This window comes from Trachemys scripta, chromosome 2 (genome assembly GCF_013100865.1).
Source record: "Trachemys scripta elegans isolate TJP31775 chromosome 2, CAS_Tse_1.0, whole genome shotgun sequence".
NCBI lineage: Eukaryota > Metazoa > Chordata > Testudines > Emydidae > Trachemys > Trachemys scripta.
This window is the reverse complement of record NC_048299.1, coordinates 53909621-53925589: the sequence shown is the minus strand read 5'-3', so window position 1 is coordinate 53925589 and position 15969 is coordinate 53909621. Positions and strand designations below refer to the sequence as shown.

Sequence of the window (15969 nt, the reverse complement as noted above, 5' to 3'; positions counted from 1 at the left end):
TATATTCATACAGAAAAATGCTAGATCTCATCAGTAGTAGTTAACAATTTAAGATCCAGTCCTGCAAAAAATTGTATTTGGGCAGACTACTTAGCCTGGGTAGACCCACCAACTTCAATGGTGGTGTGGGAGGCAGAGTGTATGTCCGGGATGGAACCCCACAGATGTATACAGGCTCTGCCTAGGAGCAATAGGTCATCATCATGCAACACATTCAGGATTGAGACCTACGTCATATGCATCTGGAGGGAATGGCTTAATGGTCTAAGCATCAGTTTTAGGATACTAGACTCCCTTAACCAAAGCTTCAAATCTTAATAGACCTTATTCAGAACTTCAACCTGCCAATGTACTAATTGAACCCATAAATTTATCATGAAATTGTGCATGGTGTCTTTCTGAGGGATACCTTAAAACCAAGATCCTGTCTGCTCCACCCAGATATCAAAGACCCATGGTACTTTCTGTGAGGGTAAGAGTTTACTCCTGGGTCCTTGGCCAAAACTTCACCTGCCCATAACGATGCCTGTTGTGCTCCATGGCCTGTTACTGCTCTTCACACAAATGCATGTAGTTTGCAACACCGGTTGGGATCTTTCAGGATTTAAATATAAAATGTTATATTATTACAGCTGTCTCCATGAGAAAGAATGTGTTTAGCAGAATGTTTGGAAAGACAGTATAGAGAAATTTACTATGAGTTTAATTTTGTTTCCAAACTGTAGTCACTGGAGACTCAAACTAATTTTAAATCATAACTGCCAAATTTAGAAGATAGGAATATCCCCCACCCCCATTTAAAAGGGCATGACTGGCCACAGTCATATTTCAGAGTTGAAAGTGACCTACATTACTAGATTTTCCCCAAACTCCAACCCACACACCTTGGGCCAGAAAACGCTAATTGCCTCCCTACCAGGCTCAGGACCGCCAACCCCACGCATTTCAGAGTCCCGAATCAAGCCCAAAACATCATGATATTTATTTAAGAATCATGAGATTAAAAAAAATTAATAAATGCAGGATTCTTTTTATTTGTCATCTGGTGTTGGAACTCTAGCCAATTACATCGTAGGGGACAGAGCCTGCCCTTTCACAGCACGGGTGCTGTCATGTGGAAGAGGGGGCTACCCAATACAAATATTCTGCTTGCCTGAAAACTGAAAGACTAGATTTTGGGAGCAAACTCAAGTTTTCTTGCTCCTCAAGATGATGAAGGTAACAAGATACACAAAGAAGGTGTTTCAGGTAGGAATCAGAGTGGTTTTGGTAAGCCGCAACACTTGTTGTCATAAGGGGCCTTTAATAAACTCTGAGGGGTGGCCACCCAGACAGAAACACAAAGGACAGTCCTGAGTCTCTTGGGAAGGTCCTGCATCCTTTAATCCTTGCTTGTAGGGCAGTTAAAGAGTCCTGAGTTAATTTCAGGTATTGCAGCATCTCGAGGTAACATGACAAGGTGATGTTGAGTCTTCAGCATGATGAAGCAGCAGCAGCATGTCATTATGTCACAATGATGCAATATTACAAATAGGAATGGGAAGGGATGGAGGTCATTCCCAAGACTAAATTTCAGGGGAGGCCCCAAATTCCTTAGACTGGCACTGCAGCAAAGACAGCAACAACTGCCTGACACATCAACACTGAGATGCAGCGACTTCATGGTGTCCCATCGAATGCTCTCTTGTCTTCTTACACATAGGAATATAGTCCCAGAAACAAATATCCATAGGAAAGAGTATTTGCTGGAAGGGATATAGGCTACTAGATAATGAAGGAATGAGTTGGACCATAGGACCCTAACCTTCTGTTAAGTGTAATGTGAGAAAACCAATTCAGATAATTGGAATGAGGGCTTAGGAGGGACTACTACTACCACAGAAAAGGCATCACTGTACTGACATGAGTAGCAATAAACAAAGTTATGCAGAAAACCTCAAAAATGTCAAATATTTTAAACAGCTGGATAAATCAGATACTTTATAAGCATAATACTAATAAATGTGTCAAGATCTTTTTTACAGGGAAATCTGAATCCAATAACGCTAATTAAATAAAAGTCAGTAAAAAGATGACATTGGATTCTAGAGATATAGGGTTATAGTATATTCTCGCTGTAACTGGTAAAAGATTATTTTCCCTTGTCAGTGGTAATATGCCTTTATTTATGTTTAAGCCTTTTAGATCTCATATGCCATCTACTGGACAGAGGTTTTAAGTCAGTTTAACATGCACACTATGAACAAGAGAGACTATGGGACTATTGCTATTTAAGGCATACGCTTTGCTTTTGTTTTACATCACTGAGAGCCTGATCCAAAGACTCAATAGGCTTTAGATCAGATCCTTAGGCACCAAGGTGGTGACTGTCTTAGAAAAAACACAGATAGATCTTCCTTCTGTCCCATTGTGACATAATATATCTACCTTAAATATTTCATCACTGAATACCAAACCTTCTAAGGAACATTTTTGAAAATGTGGATTTTCCAGCATGCAGAAAAAAACCTACGTTCTCACGTTCACACACCTCTTCTGTTCTGTGTATAGTATTTAAACGACATGTTCATTCATTGCTGTTTATACTTGTTGATAAGATGATGAACAATAATGAAATAATTACTGGCTTTGCATCAGTTAAGAAAGAAAAAGGTAACTAAATGCTCAAGTAAATTAATTCCTGTAGCTCATTTTAATATTTTATTACATTATAATGGTACTGGGTAATGACATGAATTACATGCTGGTCTGCTAAAAACAAAAAGTTTTACTTTATGTGGATACTGGGGAGGACATCTCTATTTGATGCTGTCCATGTTATTTTCAGAAGAAGCAAAACATGTGTGTCTCCTGCACAATTTCTAATATAAAACCCATGCAAATACTGTACAGTGCATGTAAAAAGCAGATACAAATCTGTGTCAGATACCAGGATGTGGGCAATCATGCTTGGTGGTTGGAGCAGAAGTCCAGGAATAGGTGCCCAAGGTCAGAGCTGGAGTAAGAGGCCAGATGCCAGAGCCAAGGGTCAGAGCCAGGATACCTGGAATGAGGCAAGGCAGGAGTTGGGCTCACAGGTGCTGTCTTCTAATTTACCCTGCGGGCAGGGCTGGCTCCAGCATTTCTGCCGCCCCAAGCCAAAAAAAAAAAAAAAAAGTGATCGTGATCGGCGGTGGCAATTGGAAAAAAAAAAATAAAAAAGCCACGATCGGCGGCGGCAGTTCAGAGGCAGGTCCTTCGCTCCTAGAGGGAGTGAGGGACCTGCCGCTCCCGAACTGCCGCAGGTGCTGCCCCTCTCCCTTGGCTGCCCCAAGCACCTGCTGGTTAAGCTGGTGCCTGGAGCCGGCCCTGCCTTGGGATGTTCAACTCCCGCTCAGCCCCGCCCCCACTCCACCCCTTCTGCCAAGGACCCACCTCTTCCTGTGCCCGCTCCACCCCCACTCTGCCTCTTCCCCGCCTCTTTCCGCCCCGTCCCTCCAGCATGCCCCGTCCCCGCTCTTCTGCTTCCCTCCCAGCTGTTCCGAGGCGTGCAGGAGGCACTGGGAGCGAGAGGGAGGAGTTGATCGGCGGGAGCTGGCAGTGGGTGGGAGTGGGGGGGGAGAGAGGAGAGCTTGGCTGCCACTGGGTGCTAAGTACCTGCTAATATTTCTCTGTGTCAGCGCCTATGGCTGGGTTTGGAACAAGGCAGTAACAGGGGCTATTGCAGCCCTGAGCAAATGCTTTTGAGCAGCTGCTGCACTGCTGTTGCTGATAATGCTGCTGAATTTAAGAGACAATCGGCTGCCTCTTCCAACCAATCAGTCAGTGTAGCCAATCAGGCAGTCCAGTGACTGTAACTGGTAAATACAGGCCAGCGGCACTCATTAGGCTGTTCAGAGACAGGCTCTGCTGCAGACCCTGATTCCACACAGTCTGGATGTGTGGTAATCATTCTTTTATCAGACAAACCACCGTCAAGTTCAATGGGACTTGTCCTGATATTGGATAACAGATGTATTAGAAACTAAGAAAGGACCTCAAAGTCTATTCATATTAGTTTGCATTTTATTAATTGACCTCTTAATATAATATCTCATTAATTTTGTCTCAGTACACTACTTTGTGTTTATAATTGTTTAAGTGGGTGTGTGAAGTGCATTTAAAGAAATACATACTTTACAACAAATCAGCGAAGAAAATCTGGCATAGTTGTAGGGTTTCCTAAGCAAACATTTGCCAAGTCTGTTCTGTGATCCAGCAATATAGTCATACATTAAAAACAAGGCTTACAAGGATTCTGTAATGAAATCTCTCCCTCCTTCCACCACCTCCCACCCTTTATCCCTACAGGGAAACCACTTTACTGCATCAGAACCAAAAACACCTTCTACCTTGTGTTTCCAACTTAGTTCTAATATATTCAGGATTCTGCTAGTGCATGTGTGTCCTTTGTTAAAGAAAAGAAAATGTCTGCACAAAGAATGCAGGACCTTAAGGGCCAAATTCTTCAATTGGATACATAGGCAAAATTCCCACTGAGGTTAAGGAAGTATCTGAGGGCAGAGTCCGCAAATTAGAATTTTAATAACTGTAAAGTAATTGAAAATTACAGAGTTCCAGAGCAAGATACTTGCTATTCTTTGCCTCAGAACACACTAACTTTTATTCAGGTAAAATAATCTCTTTTTTTTAGAAGTGGAAATAGCAGGCCTTTCTCTGGAGACCCACAGAGACAAATTCAGTGTCTGGGTTTCAGGAAAGGATATGTTTTTAATTCTCTGAAGCCAACACAATCCTCCAGTAGCAATCTACAGCTTGTTAAACTGGGGTTCTACTCTGGAAAAGAGCCTAAAAATGGTATTGGGAGGTTCCATATTTATTTATTTATTACAGTAATTGCTTACTTGACAAAAAGAAAAGTGGAAAAAAAGCTTTATATTTTCCTAATTACCAGCACTGCAAACACAGCCTTGGATCTGAGTGTCTAGTTGTGTTCTGTCTGACTCATGCATCATCACCAGTAGTAAAGATCGGGCAATCAGAAATTTGTTAACAATTTGGCTGATGATGTGTGAGCCAGGCTCATGGAATAAAACCTAGTACAAAATGAATGTAGTTATATTTCATTAAAATGCATCCATCCAAAACTCTAGCTGCATGTACACAATATTAACAAAGAAATACGTACACATTGGTTCATTATCAAAAAATTAAAAGCCTTCATCAAACTCAACATTCTTTTCTCTACACCCTCCTGTAACTGGAGCAGTGTCCAAAACCAAAAAGACCCTTCAAAACTCCCTAAACTCACTGAATCTATGAATCTATGAATGTTCCAGTCCATTTACTCTCCCTTCTAGAAAGAGCCTGGGAGAAAAACATATGTCTTGAAGCATGACCTGTGATGTAGGTTGGGGGAGTGCATTCCACAGTTGAGGTACTTTCACTAAGAAAGCCAGGATGCTTCCATTTAAACCAAGGGACTGGTAGCTTGGAATCCTCAACTGATCACACTGTAATAAGATCTCTTACTATTTCTTCTGTTTTTTCCTAATTCATGCAGAAAGTAATAGTTGATTGTAAAATACATTTTGAATGATGAGGATGTATAAAGAACATGATTGACTGAAAACAAGAACATTTCAACTCCTTCAATTATGATCCTAAAAGTCCATTGCAACAGCTGAAGAAAAGGTTGCAGTCATAGTTAATACAAGGAGCGCTTCATTGTACAGTAAATGTTCCCAGGATTTCTAAATAAATAATTTGACTTTCCAGTCAACATTTAATGTCTTTTTCAATAAAAGTCATAAACTGATTCTTTAGCAACAATATGAGCCTACAGCAAAAGCCAACCCTAATTTATTCTGTCTACATTATGTTTGAAAGAAAGTAGAATGAAATAAAATTACATATGCAAAAATGGAAGGAAACATAAATCAGAACTGATTATTCATTCTCAGTAATGAAAACATAGGCTCCTGTTTCCTATTAAATCCTCAAAATGTTTGAATAGATTAAAAGTTCCCAGGAAAATGAAAGTGCCATTTTATTTAAAAATGACTCTTCAGTCTGATTTTTGTTTTGCATCTCTATTTTCCTTATGAGCTTTCAAACCATGCACCCTTATTGCACAACAACTCTTTTAAGTTCTCAACAGTTTTACATTTATTACAATTTTATGTTGCTTTTGGACTTGTTCTCTTATCTTGCTCCAAATCACGTTTTATGCTGCTTTGAAGTATGTTACTAATATACTTATTGCTTAACAGAAAATAGCCTGATGTTCACTGCTGTTTCAAGGCGTAAAGCAATAAATGTCAACTTGGGTTTTTTTTTGCAGTCACTTGTCTTAACTTCTATTTCTCCTCAAAATGCCTGCATTTTGAAACAAGTTAAAGGTGTAATATACTAATTGTCTACATGACTTGAATTATTAAAAAAATGTATTTGTTTCCTGCTGCCTTCATTTCAGCTCACGCCTTTAATTATAAGCATTGCTTTTCCTGTCAGTACTGTAATTAGGTGGGCTCTTTTCCACTGTGAACCTCTTTTAAAATGCTTCCCAAGTTTTACTAAACATTGGGAATTACTCATTACTTTTTGAATGTACATTTAATGTGGCGGTTGCAAAGCTACTGCTCTGGTCTACTCATTTGTTCTTGTCTATGTATATCCTCCCTTTCCCGGTGGATGTTCTGTGCCACTAGATAGGCATCCAAGAGTCCTGTGGCACTATTTAGTTTAGAAGGTGTCACAGAACTCTTTGCTGCTTTTACAGATCCAGACTAACGCGGCTACCCCTTTGATACTAGACAGGCATGTTCTCTACACAAAATTTTGCACTTTAAACATCATCATAACATGTGGGACAAATGGGGAACAGGATCCTGACAGACAATAAATGACCATAAAATCATATAGTATCAAGGGAATTCTCTTTTATGAGGTTTACAGAATTTTATTCTCCACACAATGAGAAGAAAGTGTGTATATTTTTCTATTCCAGAAGTTGCAGGAATGTGTGAATAACTGTGACCACCCTTCTTTGCAAGAACATGTACATATGATGAATGATATTATCAGTAAATTGTGAGCTCATTCAGAAGTGTGACTATTCAGATGCAAAAAGTAGTTAGGCAGCAAAAAGCATGTATCTGTAGGCTCCAACACTACCTTTATTTAATTATTTTGAGATTTATGTAATTTACTTATCACACAATCTATGGGCACATGTACAAACATTTAAAACAAACCACCTAATAGACTCACACCTTGCCCCAAGGTAAAGCTTTGTACTTTCCCCACAATTACCCCTTTCAAGGAAAAGTCTGAGCAAATAGGTGGGCTTTATACCATGCCCTGATGTCAGTAGATTCAGGATCTGATGAACCAATGGTGGAAGTGGATTCCAGAGTCAGTGCCAGTCACTTTGAACAGCCGAGTTCAAATTCCCAGACATTCAACCCTAAGTGTGTGCCCCGGCTGATCTCAACTGTCAAATGGCACATAAAGAGTAGGGGATTTATCACTCAGGACTCAAAACAGATCGGGCTTTATAGATCAATAGGAATATCTTGAATCCTACCTGGAGGCAAACAGGAAGCCAGTACAGGCTTCTGTAATATACCTACGGCCAACACTGCTAATTAAGCAGGGAGCAATGTTTTATATAAGCCATAGCTGCTGATCTGGAGAAGGGCAGCCAGAGTAGAGCACATTGCAGTATCCCAGTCTGGAGGTCACAAAAGAATGGATAAATTTATCTACATCCACACGAGAAAGGAATGATCACAATCATCTGATCAAAAATGGCAAAAGATATTTAATTCTGGGAATCTATGAAGAGTTGGGCATCAAGAAACACTTCCAAACTGTGAACTTCATGATACTGACTCTTATACATATACCCCATCTCATCCAAGCACTAAAAATGCAAAGAGACTGCATCATCTGGAAGTGATGAAAGACAATCATCCGCATACTTACAACACTGTAGCTCAAATGATCTCACCATCTCCTGAAAACCCTCAAATCCATGTTGAACAGGAGGGCTGAATGGATCAAATCCTGTGGAACATCACAGGAGGGAGCTCTTGGGACAGATTTGCATGTAATATTTTGAACATATGGAAAAGCAAGGTGTAAAGATGGGCTTAAAATAATAAAAACAGAACAAACTATCTACAACCAACTGGGATCTTTCCCATCACCACCAATTTCAAAAGTGAACTGAACTAGTACTCCCTCCTGTTTTCAGGAGACCCGTCTTAGGTCTGTCTTCACTAAGCCCAGCAGAAAGTCCTGGGCAGTTCTAGGAGGTTTCATGTATCCCCATCTTGCAAGGTGCTGAGCGAGCACCCTCAACTTCCATTGAAGTCAGCAGGAGTTGAGCATTTCTTAGCACTTTATAGGATTGGCCCCATAGTCACTAGAAAGAAAATTCCCAGCATTCCTCTTACAAAAAGGGGTCATTATCAGAGAAAACAGTTCCCTACCCAATCCAACTTCCTTCTAAAAAGCGGTACCCTATCCTCGATACCAGGGATAACTGCACAATAGACACAGTACTTTTTAAAATTTGTATTGTGATGTTTGGGCCATACCAATCCAGAAAATATATTATGGGAAAAGTGTGTGAGGCTCTGTATAATCTGCAGTTGGGGAGAAAAATTAAGATAAAATTTATAAAACACAAAAAAGCATATATTTGTTTGCCACAATTACAGAAAAATCCTTTACTAATATTACTAATTTCATAATGTACATACTTTCTTGAATACCTTAAAGGAACCTTTACTTTATAACTGGTTTCTATAAAGGAAGGTGATTTAATAATGTCTGTATTTTTGTGGATGAATTTAATGTTCATTAAAACAAGAAACTGATAACCTTGATTGGGGTAGGTCATAATAGAGCCAAGTACTACCCAAGCTTCTCCACACATAGGTCTGCTAGTAGATCTTACAACATTCCTGTTATTCCAGAATTGGGTGGGTCTCGTCATAATACAAGCAGATATTAATCAAGCTTCCCTGCACACAGCTCTGCCAATACACCTCACTTCTGCCTTGCAACACTCCAGTTATTCCTCTGTCTCTCAGGCATAGCCTGTCAGCTGAGTGGTGATTTTGGGCCTGCTCCTGTTATTGAAGTCAATGGTAAAGTCCCCATTGATTTCAGTGGTGCAGGACCAAGGTCTGGGAGATGTAGACAAATGTCCATTGGGGATTAGGATGAGATGAACTTGTTTTCTTTGTGAGTTACTTTGGTTTTAACCCAGGTTTTTAAAGGTAATTCTTTGAGCCTGGTTCTGCTCTCACTACAGCAGTGTCAGTCTAGAGTAACTCTATTGATTTCAATTGAATTACAGTAGTATGAGCAGTGGTGGATTTTGAGTTAGTGGGGCCCTGTGTGCAGCTTCATTTTTGCCCCCACCCCCAGGACCCAGACAAGAAAAAGAACATTCTCTCTTATCTCCCCCCGAAACACACACACCGTTTTTCATTCCTTTTTTCTTCATCCTCTCCCTATATTATAAGTAATGGGAAGTAAATGAAAATAAAGTGAGGTACCTTGATTGGGGCAGGGAATAGGGGTGCAGGAAGAGGTGCAGGGGTGGGGCTCTGGGAGGAAGTTTAGGTGCTGAGTGCAGGCTCTGAGCTGGGGCAGGGGGTTGGGGTGTGGGAGGGGGGTAGGGGTATGGTGCTTACCTCGGGTGGCACACACTTCTCTGGCAGCGACTCCTAGGTGAGGGGGACAGAGGGGTCTCTGCGCTCCACTGCCCGCAGGCACTGCCCCTGCGCTTGGGGTGGGGGCAGCATGCAGAGACACACACACACCCCAGAGGCCACAGGGACATGCCAGCCACTTTCAGGAGTGGCGCAGAGGGAGGAAGGCAGAGCAGGCAGGGAGCTGCCTTAGCCCTGCTGCTGGCACCTCTCTGTGTGCCCCTTGGGGGGAGGGAGGCAGCGGATCTCCATGTGCTGCCCAGGGCAGAGCCACCTCCCCCAGCAGGGGGCACACAGAGACTTGCCGGGAGCCGGCCGCTTCCGGGAGCAGCATGGGGCCATGGGCCACAGCATGCAGACAGCCTGCCTGCCTGAGCCCTGCTGCGCCGCCAGCCGGGACTCCGGGGCAGGTTGTCAGATGAGATTTGTCCTGCATTTTGGGGGTCCCCCTGTCGTTGGGGGCCCCGTGCACTGCATGGTGTGATTCATGGTAAATCCGCTCCTGAGTGTGAGTTAAGAATCTGACCACTAATGTGTTACCCTTTGTGTCATCTGACTTCCTGTGGGGCTGTTGTGTTATTTCCCCCGCGAAAAAGTTTGCTAGTAAAATATTGTAGGTTTTAAATATCAGTAACTCTAGTTTTATTTGTAATGAATGCCAAATTCACCACTGATGTAAACAGGAATTGGTTTCATTGGAATTACCCCAGTTTATACAAGCAGTTGAGTTTGGGCCATAGCTTTATGTTCAGGATTTTATGGAAAATGAGTAAGTATAAGATACAAGCAAAATGTTGTGTGTCAAAATAAGGATTATTCTTTCCTCTGTGTAATAATTTAATATTATATGAAAAATATATTTACATTTAAAAAAATGTTTTACTCTTTTAGCCAGTCTACTAAACAAAACGAGGTGAGTCTGGTGAATGAGTATAATGCAGATCTGTGAATATGGATGATTGTACTGAGAAGCCTGGAGGAACTTCTTATTACCCAGGGTGACACAGAACTATATTCTTGTAACTCTCTGCACATGGAGAAGCCAATACTCCCCTAACACAAGCAGTTTCTCTAGCAATGATCCATGTTGATAAAAGCTGCATTATTTAAATCTATCTGGGGGGAACTTTACATTTCCCACAGTATATTTTTTGAAAAGACTTATTCTTAATAGCTAAAATGTGTGTAACTTGTATATTTTCTGTAATATTTTCATTCTTTACATAGCTGGCCAGTTCTCCCAAAGGCACATTGTAGGAGAGGGAATAGCAACTGTGTATAAGAGGAAAAAGACAGACACCCAGTTACACTTTGTTTCAATCGCATCACACAAAAATCCCAGATATGCAGGGGACTTGGAATGGCAGAACAGAGCCTGCAGTCTCTACCTCAGTCTGCCTGCTACCATACAGTTCACAGTTTCCTGACACCCTCAAAGCCCCAACTAGGAATCCTGCAATTAGTGTAAGCAGACTCCTCCTTTACTGCAGTCTTCTTTTCGATTGGTAAAATGTCTTTGAGGGCTCATGTAGGGATCCCACCCCTTCTCTATGTTTTCATTCTGAATCAATCCACAACTTTACACCTGCATGAGTGCCAAGCCTCTGTGGATATATAAGGGAAACCTTCAAGAGGCATTTCAGAGTTACAGGGAAGAAGCTGAAGAAAAGGAATTCACCCAGCGCGGTCAGACAGAAACCGAACCAACCATGATTCTCCTCCCTGCCATTCACTTCTCCGGCTTTCTCCTAGCTTGCGTCTTCATGAAAAGCTGTTTGGCTTTCAAGAATGATGCCACAGAGATCCTTTATACACATGTGGTCAAACCTGTTCCAGCGAGCCCGAGCAGCAACAGCACGCTGAACCAAGCCAGAAACGGAGGCAGGCATTACGGCAACACTGGATTAGATCGTAACAGTAAGTGTTTAACTTTTAGCGTCTCCCATCCCTTGCTTCACTTATTGCAGGGTGGGTTTATGCCTAATCGATGTAACCCTACTTTTCTTTTGGCACCCATGTCCAGTCTTCAGGAAGAATCATGCATTTGTCAATGAGCACATTTTCCTAGGCAGTGATCCTTGAGAGGGGTAATTTAACAAAAACCTGCTGGATTTGTTACTACCCAGAGTACACACTCAGCATGGCATTCTGGCTTTGCCTCAACACGCTTTATCCCTGCAGGTTCCTTCCATCACCCTGGTGATACGTCAAGGAAAATAAAATCTAAACTTAAATCTAGGGAAGGAAAATATGTTCTGTTAGTTCTTTACTCCCTCTGGACACACACCGACCAACTTCACCCTCAACTTGTATGGGGCATCACGTGATTAACTGTATCTCAGATTCAGTCATTTAAACTGGGAACTCAGTTTTTGATGCTGCTGCAGTAGAAAAGAGGAGGAAGGTAAAGAAAATGGGGGAAATGACATTTTAAATGTGCTCACTTTCTTAGCTCACTCACTCTGGCTTTCAGTGTAGTAGTGTGTAGGTACAGCATCCTGTCTGGGCTGCTTCAGAAATGTAACTCTTCCAGACAAAAAGCTTTTGATTTTGTTCCAGATTTTTGTTTTTCACTTCCTGATTTAGCACTTACCTGCTTAACGCCTCTAGCAAAAGTAAACAAACAGGTTCACAACCTACCTGTGATCTCTGCTCCAACTTACTTTTTTTTTTTTTTAATGTTATGAGATTTTCTCCTCCCTGCTGAATTATATGTATAAAGGGTCCGAGAGATACTCTGTGGATTTGGTTTCTGGCTTGATCCCTTCCCTCCCATCCCCACTTCATTAAGTTAAAATGAAAAACCGACCCAAATTCATTCAGTAAGAACAGCGTCATTGATGGAAAGCAAAGGCAAAAACTGATGGCAATATCGTTCAGCAAAGGCAAGATGTGTCAGCTTTTATGAATATGGGTGGTTTAACTGCACAGGAAATGTCTCGTCATTATGAGATTACTGGAGCAGCCCAGGAGGTATTCATTGTCAATGAACTGTCACTACGGAAAAGCTGAACCTGTATATACATAAAAACAGAAGGCAAGACAAATCAAAGCTGTGATCAGCTGCTTCCAGGTACATTCCTGAGCGCAGCTGCAGGGAAGAAGGCGAGCTTGAATCATTCAGGCGAGTCAAGCAGTCTAGAAACCAGTCCTTTTGTAAATCATCTATCCAGAACAGTCTTCAAATTCCTAATTCCCCTGACTGTGCACCTTGCAAGCAGTGGGGAAAGGGACAAGGAGAAATTGTTGTCTTAACTCAATGTCTCTGATTAGAGTTTGATTCAAAAACCAAACCAAAACAGAAGCATCTTGTAACTAATGAGGTGAGGTACCTTCAAACCCTTTTATTTGTACTCTAAGGTATTTCTATTTTTAAAAGCATTAATTGTGAGCGCGCCCTCTTGTATAATATGTGTACAATCTCCACTGTACATTTCCTTGAGAAAGAGGAAGAGAACAGCCAGTGAAGGATTGCATATTATATTACCTTCATGTCTCAGTGTAATTACTGAACTAAACAGTTGTGTTTATTGCAGTGAGCAGAGCTGCACATAATAGCAGGTACAAACATGCCTATATTTGCAGCTCTCACCTTTATGCCATGTTAGCTTACCTAGAGAACTAAAAAGTTGCCTCAGGATTTGCAGTATTACCTCTATTAGGTATAAGAAGTACTGTATAAGGAATAAAGCACATATTCATATGTTATCCTTAAGGCAAAATGACCAGTGTACATGGTTAAAAAATTGAACATCACGTGCAAAACACAATTTTCAAAGACTTACAACTTTTATTATTTATAAAACAGTTTTTCTTCAGAACACTAGCCTTCACTGGAGACTAAATCCATAACAAATATGAAGTTTTAAAATAAAACAATTCTTTATTCAAATGCATTAGAATATTTTCTAAAATCCTAAAAACACTATTTTTCACACTAACGGTCAAACAGAGTTTTACCAAACATCAGAGAGCAAATTCCTTCTAAGAACAAGCAAGAGACATTTCAGCCCCAGGGCATTTTTTTCCTCCATGCATCTGACCAAGGGGGTTTAGAATAAAATATGCCTCCTCTACTGCGACTATATAGCTCCTGCAGTGCTATGACATAAATATCATTATTTGTATTGTGATAGCACCTAGAGGCCCCCCATCATGGATCAAGGCCCTATTGTGTTAGGCACTTTATACATATATAATTACAAGATCATCCCCAAAAGCTTATATAGTCTAAGCCTCTGTCATCAATTGCTATGCATGCTGTGATCATTTGAAAATGAGTTGGAGTTTGAAGGTTGGCTTAGGAAATCTTTTCTTTATGAGTCTCAATGTTCATTATTCTGTGCGTTCTGCAGATCGCGTTCAAGTTGGCTGCCGGGAACTGAGATCCACCAAGTACATTTCAGATGGGCAGTGTACCAGTATAAATCCTCTGAAAGAGCTTGTGTGTGCTGGTGAGTGCCTTCCTTTGCCAGTGCTCCCCAACTGGATTGGAGGAGGTTATGGAACCAAGTACTGGAGCAGAAGGAGCTCCCAAGAGTGGAGATGTGTCAATGACAAAACGCGCACACAGAGGATCCAGCTCCAGTGTCAAGACGGAAGTACAAGAACCTACAAAATAACTGTGGTCACGGCCTGCAAATGCAAGAGGTACACCAGGCAGCACAACGAGTCCAGCCATAATTTTGAGGGAACCTCTCAGGCAAAGTCCACCCAGCATCACAAAGAGAGAAAAAGAGCCAGTAAATCCAGCAAGCACAGCTCAAGTTAGAAGTCAGGCAACCCTTCCCCCAAAACTGAACTCATCTGTAACCATCTTCTTTACAGATCTGACTGCTTAAAAGACAAGTCTGCCATTGCTGTGTTCTCACTTGATGGTGCATTGCTTTGATCAAGCTCAAAACGGCATTCTGTGCATATGGACCTTTTTGGTGATTTTCCAAATGCTCCAGATGGGCAGTACCACAAGCCTTCCAACCCCACACAATGAAGTCTTACATTTTTTTGAGGTGTGGAGGCAAAGAATTGTCCCCATGAACATTCACTGAAATTTTATTTTTTAGAAAGGTGCTTTGTTGTGAATTTTCACAGGAACAGTTGATTAGCAAATGTCTCTTGCCTTCCGAATAATATTTTATGAACTTTTGACACATCTGCTTAAAAGCAGCAACCAGTAACTGTTGTCAGTTTCATTCTAACAAAACAATACCTTGCATGCTGATCTTTTTCTTCTATCTACCCAAAACTAAAATATGCATGGCAGCAATTGAAAAGTAAAGCTGAATAAACTATTTATTTGTCACTGTAATTATTTAATGAGCTTTTTACATGTAATTTTTTTTCAAAATGTTCATCTTATGTTTTATAGCTTTTTTCCATGTATCAAAGTATTTTCCTATGATTTGTGACTGGATTAGAATATACATTTTGTAGATAATGTGAAATAGATGTTTTAGCATTCTTGGTACATATATATATATATATATATATATTTCATTCTGAACATTAATAGTTTTGGGTTTTATTTTGCAAGTAACATTTTAAAAACTAATTTGTACATCATAAGCTCTGTATTATTTTTGTTTAAAGTGTGCAATCAAAAGATAGATATGAATTCCTTTCAAATTCATCTGTTTCTCTCTCACACACTTTTTTTTTTAAACAAAATAAACTGCTATAAAGATATATCGTCTTTGGGGTTCTAACATGTATGAAAAGGCACACATTTTTGACCAATCATGGCATGCAATCTAATAAAGTGGGATGTTTTACACTACTTGATTTAAGGCAAGTGCCATAAAAAGTCTGGCAGCAATATTTAGCATAAAAATAACCTTTCAATGGATTCCTTTGGCTTGTAGAAATCTTATGTGACCATCTAACAGCTGGTGCTTATTAGTAGTCCAAACCAGGCTCATATTTAACAATTCTCAATGTGTACATTGTAGAAAATAAATATATATTTGGGAGGTTTTACAAGCTCATAAAACCACCCCAATTTATTTATATTTTTCCATTAATGATTATCAAGTTACAAACTTATGGTTAAAATAGTAATCAATATAATCTTTCTTCTAAACACAATTTAATGCTGCACATTATTCACCAAATGTTGCGAAATATGTTGTAAGCAGTCAATTTTTCAACATAGACTGGGAATCATCTGTTGTTCATCATTCTGACTGTATTAAGATTGAGATGATTTTCATCAATATTTGTACTCAATGGTTACTCTGTACTGGGGTAAACAGTAAGGGCT

General features: G+C 40.4%; 1 protein-coding gene across 1 annotated transcript; it reads left to right on the top strand.

The window, feature by feature from the left end:
• The first annotated feature begins 11160 nt into the window (after positions 1 to 11160).
• Positions 11161 to 15186, top strand: SOSTDC1 (sclerostin domain containing 1). The gene is made up of 2 exons (XM_034759371.1): positions 11161 to 11627; positions 14066 to 15186. The coding sequence occupies exons 1-2, from the start codon at positions 11300 to 11302 to the stop codon at positions 14479 to 14481; spliced, it is 744 nt and encodes a 247-aa protein (XP_034615262.1). The 5' UTR covers positions 11161 to 11299; the 3' UTR covers positions 14482 to 15186.
• The last annotated feature ends 783 nt before the right edge of the window (positions 15187 to 15969 follow it).

Coding starts and splice junctions, on each gene's coding strand:
- SOSTDC1 (XM_034759371.1), top strand. CDS start 11,300: ATGAGTGCCAAGCCTCTGTGGATATATAAGGGAAACCTTCAAGAGGCA. Junction 11,628..14,065: donor CACTGGATTAGATCGTAACA/GTAAGTGTTTAA, acceptor TGCGTTCTGCAG/ATCGCGTTCAAGTTGGCTGC.